The sequence below is a fragment of the Synchiropus splendidus genome, chromosome 13 (genome assembly GCF_027744825.2).
Source record: "Synchiropus splendidus isolate RoL2022-P1 chromosome 13, RoL_Sspl_1.0, whole genome shotgun sequence".
Taxonomy (NCBI): domain Eukaryota; kingdom Metazoa; phylum Chordata; class Actinopteri; order Syngnathiformes; family Callionymidae; genus Synchiropus; species Synchiropus splendidus.
Window position 1 is genome coordinate 14919764 of NC_071346.1, and position 7680 is coordinate 14927443.

Here is a 7680-nt window from a genome sequence, read left to right on the forward strand (position 1 = left end):
TGGTCCTTTGGTTTAAAGCACAAAAGGGCAGTAGGGCCCCAAGGGGCCACATGTAGCTTCTGGTCACTCCAGCTATGATTCATTTTTTTTATTATATTGCAAATCATTTGACAAACTTTTTTGTATAAAGATATATAATGTCTCGTATTTTCCTGAGACTATTATCAGATGAAAGCGTTTCATTTTTTTGTTGTTGTTTGTTTTGTTTGTACACGAGCCTGTCATTTTCAATGTATTGTGTAATGTAATGCGTAATAATGACATAAATATATGTATAAAGAGAGCTTTTTTGTGTGTTAATTTTATAATTATTCGACTCTCACGGGACTGAGGCGCCAATGCCCACTCCTCGTTTAAAGGGAGAATGCGCCCTCTATTGGCCAAAAAGATAAATGCATGTGGTTATTTTTTTTTACAGTAGTAGTAAAAAATATGTAGTTGCTAGTATGTTCCTCCATTTGCAACCATTGTTGCCAACAGACAAACAAGACAAAACAGACAAAAGAATTTAATACATTGATAGCAAAAGCGCACACAATACAACAGACATAGTATGTTTTTTTAAGTGGGAAAATGAAAGCATGTTACACACTTCTGGACCAGACGACATTCAGAATAATCACCACAGTAAATGGCATCACTCTGCAGACTGAAGACATCGAAGCTTCAGCTCCAAAACAAAATGAGAAGGTGTTGGATCGGTACCACAAACTGAGGGACAAACATAGACGTCCAATATGATTAGAAGAACATTCTTTTTTTTTTTATTCATGACTTCACTCAATATCACGTTAATAATCTTTTTCTTCATTTAAAAGTGCACAAATAATGAAACTTTAGTTTCACAGTAGTTACTGTACTTCATATGCTACAGTTTATTTTCTAGTTGTATTTTATATCTGAACATTACAAGACTGGGCAGATGAAATCACGACTTTCACAGACAAACAAGAAGCTCTGAAGATCAAACTACTTATCATGTGTTAGGCCAGCAAAACTGAGTGGGATCACCTCGATGTGTACAGTAATAGTACTTGTGAGTGGCGTTAAGACTGCGCCAGGGAGTCGTCCCCAACTTGCGCCGACAGATCGGCGTCCAGGGATCTTGCCATTGACTTGTCGTCTGCTTGGCTGCCAGACTTCAAGTCATCTGTGGACTCAGCGCCGGCGTTGAGGAAAGCTTGGTATTGGTTCCAGAATCCTGTCGAACTTCTGGTGGCTGGGAGGCTTGAGGAGTTTAAAGAAGAAGGACGCTGGTCAGACGTGGAACGACTGCTGCGGACAGCTGGGCGGGAGGTTTTCACAGAGGCACTGTGATGCTTCATATGGCCCTGTGACCAATAACAACAGGGAATTATAATGTCATTATACTCTTTATGCAATAAAGCCATTATTATTCATCATTATTATAGGGATATAAGAAGGGTCCTCCCATTTGTCCTCCCAAGATGCCTGCAATAATATCTCTTGAACTCTCACATACTGCTAGTGTCTTAAAGAGAAGTAAAACGTAGAGAAGATATATGACATATTTTGAGACGATAACTGTCCAAGAATCAAAACTGATATTTACAACAGGTGTGAGGGCACTGCTGACCCAAGAGGGGTATATATGTCTCACCTTGAGTCCGCTGCGGCTGGCATACTCTTTCCCACATTCAGCACAGCAGTAAGTCTTCTTCTCAGGACGTGACATTGGAGATGGGAGCGTTGGGGCTAGACTGATGGGAGCAGACTCATCCAGCACTTGACTTGGAACAGATCCACTAATCTTTACCCCTTCTGCTTGGTCGTCTCTCCCATATGCAGCGAAGTGAAAGCTCTGGCGCGTCTCCCTCACGTTTGCGGATCTAGCTGCTGAGGGTTTTTTTTCGGGACTTTCTTCTGTCTCCACAGCTGAGGAACGTTTTTGAGTTTCAAGAGATCCAGATTCTTCCTTTTGTTTTGGGTCACTTGGCCCACAAACAGAATCCTTGTCATGTTCCGTTGACTCGACTGATGTAAGGTTTGGTAAGGCTGGTGTTTCAGATGCCTCATCGTTGTGGTGGTTTGGCTTGGAGGAACCGGAGGAGACATAAGAAGCACTGGTGGGCGGTGTGCTTTGTAAATGATCTTTGCTTGAAGAAGGGCTGAGAAATGTATCACAGGAAGGTATTTCTTTACAGTCTGCAGCCAGGATGTCTTCAGATGTGCTCAGCTTTTCACTTTGTGTATCTTTGCTGATCGCCTCATCTGCTAGTGGGGCACTGACGCAAAGGACAGGAGGCTCTTCACTGGCTGGAGGAGGAGTTTGCATGGAGAGATTCATGAACGGGTCAGGGCTTAGATCAGCAGGGGGAACGATGTCCGGACTTGAGGACCTGCTTTTGTCAGAATTCTGCGCGCAATCTGATTTTAAACTTTCTTGAAGAGTAGCTGAATTGGTTTCTGGAGGTTGAGCTTGTGAAGCGTTTTCAAGAGAAGGCTCATCTTGTGGAGGTGTCTTACCAGAGGCCTCCTCGGTGACTTGTGAATGGGACACTGAATTGTCAGTCAGGTCGCCTGAAATATCTTGAGTGGAGTCATCTGTGCCATCCGGGGGTAGCTGCCCTCCCAGATGCATGCGGATGTGGTGCTGAAGTACCAGTGCGTTGGTGAATTTCCGCTGACATAGCGGGCAAGAGTTCTGAGCACGGGCATTGGCTGGTCGGGTGTGATGGGTGGCCAAATGCGAACGAAGACTGCCTTTCGTTGAGAAGGATCGTCCACAAATCTTGCAAGGGAAAGGGCGTTCTCCAAGGTGCGTGGCTTGGTGCAGGCGCAGGGCTCTGGGACAGCTCAGGACTCGGAGACAGACCCCACACTGATTTCCTGTTAAATTTCCAGCTGGGGTGGCATTACGGGCAGACTGTGGCATTCCACCTAACATGGCAGCAGGTATGTTAGAAGCCAAGCCAAGGGCTGCTATCATCTCCTGTGTGAGGTTTGAGACGGATGAGGTGACCAAATTTGAAGATGGTGAAGATGCCATGACATATGTGGCAGATGTACTAGTGTTTGTGAAGCATGTGTTGGCCAAAGCTGCCGATGAGGTTGAGGAACCACCACATAACACATCAAGAATAGAGGAGGAATTCGAGGATGCCCATTGGGGCACGGTGTGGGGAGGGGCTTTCTCTAACTTTTCCACCAGCCTCTGTAACTTAAATGTTTCGGAGGTAGGGGTAGAGGTGGGTGTGGATGAGGGTTGGGAGCATGACACAGAGGTCATACCCGCCGCCTTGGTGAAGGAAGTGAAAGGGAAAGCACTGGAGGGGGTCAGTTGGTGGGTGCTGGCGGACGTGGATTGTGGGGCGCGTAGCATTCCCAAAGCTGGATGATTGAAAAGGGCAGAATGTGCCGCCGTAGTTGTAGAAGAAGACCCCGAGGGGAAAAGAAGTTTGGGTAATTGAGCAAGCTGTGAGTACGCCGCTGGGGAGAGTATTGAGACAGGAGGAGGGGTGTTTTCATCGAAATGATTCTGTTTGGCACCTTTGATTAACCCCGCGATGGTGGAAGATGAAGACAGGGAGGGGTTTGATAGGAGAGAGGTGGTCAAGGACGATGTACCAGCTGAGGAGGCGGAGCTTGAGGAGCCAGATGCAATAGAAGCCGCAGCGGCCACTGCTGCAGCTCTGTTGAGCTGTAACAGAGAATGGGAAATCAAAGCCAGATCTACACTGGGAGGAAGTGGCAGCGAAGAGGGTGTCGTCACTCCAGATGTCCTTGAAGAGAATCCAGTACTGGACCCACTGACTTCCAGCTGATCACCAAACAGTTCTTCCTCAGGACCTATTTTTCTTTTCTTCTGAATCATGTTCAGTCCATTTGAGCTGCCGCCGTTGGACATGCTTTGCCCCATGTCCGATCCACCAATCGCTCCCAGTCCCATGCCAAACAAAGATGGAGGCAAGAGTGACATGGAGAGCTCCGGGTTTTGTTCACGATGCCGCAAAAAATGTACCTTTAGATTTCCCCGGGTGGTAAAACGGCTCAAGCACACTGGACACTGGTACGGCCGCTCTCCAGTGTGTGACCGTAAATGTATTTGCAAAGCAGAGTCGCTGCTGAACATTTTCCCACAGAAGCGACAGCCATGCTGAAGGCGGCCTGGTCCGCTGGACGCAGATGTAGCAAAGAAGTCTCCTCCAGAGGCGGACTGAAGGGGATTTTGGGAGGCTGAGTGGGGTGTGTTTCTGAAGGAGTGGCCACTGTAGCCCCCCAGTGAAGAGGTGTTGGGCGATTTTTCATGGAGATATCGGTTAGGAGAGGCCAAAGTAAGGGAGAGAGGGTTTGAAGAGGAAGCTGATGCCGAATTGGAAGATGCTGATAACTGAGGATTGGCAAAGCCCTGGGACTGCGCTGTCCCTCCTGATGATTCCGGCTGCACTTTGTGTGGCTGCAGTATTTGTGACAATGAGCTATTTGTCTTTGAAGGTTTGACGGATTCTTGAGAGGAAATCAACGAGGGAAAGCATGCCAGAAGAGGGGCTACTGAGGTAGGTGGAAGGAAGTCAGAGGTCTGCAGGGTTGGGCTCCCTTCCCTTTTATTATCTTCTAAACAGAGCTGTGGCAAGACGGGAAAAAGATGTTGGGACGGTGGGTCAATGGAGTAGGAGGCTCCACCCAGACGCAGCACTTGCCTACAAATCTCTTCCGTTATCTGCATCTGATGGATTTGCCTTTGTTGCAGTACTCGCAACTCCTCCAGGATCAAAGCTATACTCAGCTGCGATCTAGTAGGAGCAGCGGAAGATGAAGACAATTCTGGACTAGGGGTAGGCGTTACAGGACTAGGAGGACCTTCCGGCACGCGACTGGGACTTCCCGGATGTGGTGGGGGGCATAGGGAGGCAGAGGAAGACGACGGGGATGAGGTGGTAGCTGACAATCCTAATTTGGGAGAAGCCATGCGTGCTCTCTGAGGTGGGTGTTCAAGGACACTTGAGGTCGACAGTGGAGACAATATTTGAGAAGATAGATATTGAGAATGAGAGGGAGGCGGGGAAGTTTTCTGCTCGATGAAGAGGGACGTGCGTTGGCCTTTCAGGCAGTGGTGATATGTCTGGTACAGAGAGTAGGACAGTGGTGTTTCCTCAATACTGCAGGTCTGTTGGCCCGTCGAAGAAGAGCAGGTAGGCAGGGAAATCTGGTCCGATCTTAAGGCAGACTCCTGGATTGGTCGATAGGAGAGTGGCTTCAATGCAAACTTGACATCTAGAGAAATTGGAAAATGAATAGAGGTCACATGAGAGCATGTAATTGCGACATTAATTTTTCAACGGAATAAGTGACGTGAAATCAGTTAATAAATATGAACAACAGAGATGTTTCCTGATGGTGAGCATGAATATTTCACTCACTCATTGGGGCCTTCAATCCAGAGACCATAAAGAAACACACCTTCAAATACCTATATAACACAGTGAGTCAGAAAAGGTTGTTGGCTTTTCTGCTATAAAGAGTTCTTCCATTTTTTCTGGAAGCATTGATTCCCAGTGACATTCATGCAGTAGAAGTCATGCACATACTTAATACTCATATTCCAGGGGGTTATTTTGTAGAAGTTTTTCAGAGAAGCAAAATCAGTTTTGAAAGATCTTAAACATGACAGATGAACTTGAGGTCAAATAGCGTAAAAGAGGGGCTTCATTCTTCCTTTCCTAGCACAGATCACTTCATGACAGCCGTGGGAACGCTCCAGTGGCCAGCGACAAAGCTCACAGGAGGAAAGCATTAAGGCCATCATTCAAACTTCTTTCTGTCTGGACTCGTGAGTCATCGACCCTCAAACAAGGTTGACAGTATTTATCAAGAATGTATGACATAACTCGCACAAAAGCAATATATCAATAAGACACGTTTTATCAGTATTTGAGGCAGAAAGGCGACAAAGTCGAGTATTTCAAAGACCAGTCCACCACAAAGAGAGCTCTTAAAAAATCTGAGGTGCAGTCTATTTCTCACCGTTCTCAAGTATCCGACATGCCTCAAGGGTCAAGCTCATAAACGGCTGTGGTCGTTTCTGTTTCCGACGTGACATGCTTCTGTAGGACGGTACGGATGGAGGGGCCCATTGGCCAAAGCACCACTTTAACGTCTCTTCCTGCACACTGAAGAAAGTAGGCAACTATTACTTAAATAAGAGTATCATCCCCCGCCATCGTGCTATAAGCTCCATCGAACTATCGGCTGTGAGTCCTGGTTGGTGGCATTGTAGAGCTGGGACTAATGTACCGTAGACATGTGTCCCTCTCCATTGGCCAGCCCTCTCTCTTTCTTTCACACACGCACAGGGCTCACTTATTCTTCCTCTACTTTGCATTCAAATGGCGAGTCAACACTCCTTCCTTTGAGCAGCGCCGTCTTTCTTTCGCCGTCCGTCCAGCTCCTCTCTGAATCTACCTGCACTAGACTACGTGAATAGACAGATCGTGGAGGCATGTGTGCCAGGCGGCCTCTTGTGCACACAGACAGCCATGTGAGCTCATGAAGAAGGCAGCTGAAAGTGGAATTTGCAACAATGGCGTTGAAGGAGCACAGCTGAGTGAGCATCTCAGACACACAGGACCACTTAGTGAACGCACAATGCTCCCCATTTTCCTCTCGCCCTGGCTGTTCACCATGTGTTTCAACAGGAGGGCATAGTGACGGGAAATCATTTCAGGGACCATCCACCCCAGATATGGTTCCTTGAATATTAATGAATAAAAATCATCACTCTATAATAATAATTTAAAGTCGGTATGTTTTCTGTCTTCACAACGAGATTTATTATTCAGCAGAATTGATTTGTCGAGCTGTGTAACCTCCCGATAAACCGTCTTCAATGAGTCATTTGTTAAAAATGTCTCGTTAAAAACACGCACTGATTTACGACGAGAATAGATTTTCACCGAGCTACTCGAATATAGGCATCGACGTCACTATCCATTAACAGTCAAAACAATGAAATGATAAGCTTTTTCGGAACGTCTTTGTGCCACCGTCTTTTTTTTTTTTTTTTAAATCGTGCCATCTTGTCAACACGACGGTTTCCGCTCCGTCTGTTCGGAACAAAACAGCTCTGAGATGCGCGTCCCCGCTACTGTACAGCGACCTGTTGCATGCCATGCGCGTCCTCGCACATCATAACAAGTTATGAATCATAACAATTTTATGATCCGCCGGGGAAAAAAGGGGGAAAAAATAGTCCCGGATGTGCATTTCCTCCGCGCACCACTCGTCGACATCGTAAACATAAAGAGAGGGGACAAAAAAAATCAACTTACCATGGCTGAAACGGTGTTTTTTGGCAGCGGTGTTGTGGGTTGACGGAAGGGGGAGGACACGGGTGTGAGTGGGGCGGGTGAGGGGGGGGGGGGGGGACTGTCTCTCAGCCGGGACACTGGCGCAGTATTTCTCTGTTCACTCGCACGGATGCGCAGTCGGACACGCGCATTTTGAAAATGATTTATCTCCCTCTTGACCCGTGTTTGTTTCTGTGGCGACAGAAGAGTGATGATGTCTGAATGTACTCTGACACGAGATCTGCCGCCGAGTGGAGGAGGAGGAGGAGGAAGGAGACTGTCCCTCCATGCGATCGTCCTCCTCTCTTTGTTTTTGCCTCGGCCTGTCTGTGCTCGCTGCAGTGCTGTCTGTCCGTCTGACTGATGGGAGGCT

General features: G+C 47.2%; 1 protein-coding gene across 3 annotated transcripts; it reads right to left on the minus strand.

Moving 5' to 3' along the window:
* Nucleotides 1-492: 492 nt before the first annotated feature.
* Nucleotides 493-7418, minus strand: sall2 (spalt-like transcription factor 2). Of its 3 annotated transcripts, none has more exons than XM_053882511.1 (3): nt 7290-7418; nt 1622-5235; nt 493-1331 (listed from the first exon to the last, which is right to left on the minus strand). In XM_053882511.1, exons 2-3 carry the CDS (start codon nt 4928-4930, stop codon nt 1047-1049), a joined length of 3594 nt encoding a protein of 1197 aa, XP_053738486.1. In that variant the 5' UTR covers nt 4931-5235; nt 7290-7418; the 3' UTR covers nt 493-1046. The 3 variants fall into 3 exon arrangements, with proteins under 3 accessions (XP_053738486.1, XP_053738485.1, XP_053738484.1); XM_053882510.1 differs by lacking the exon at nt 7290-7418 and adding an exon at nt 5986-6396 and having other exon boundaries at nt 493-1227; XM_053882509.1 differs by lacking the exon at nt 7290-7418 and adding an exon at nt 5986-6394.
* Nucleotides 7419-7680: the final 262 nt, after the last annotated feature.

Coding starts and splice junctions, on each gene's coding strand:
- sall2 (XM_053882509.1), bottom strand. CDS start 6,061: ATGTCACGTCGGAAACAGAAACGACCACAGCCGTTTATGAGCTTGACC. Junction 5,236..5,985: donor ATGTCGGATACTTGAGAACG/GTGAGAAATAGA, acceptor CAATTTCTCTAG/ATGTCAAGTTTGCATTGAAG. Junction 1,332..1,621: donor CCAGCCGCAGCGGACTCAAG/GTGAGACATATA, acceptor TATTGGTCACAG/GGCCATATGAAGCATCACAG.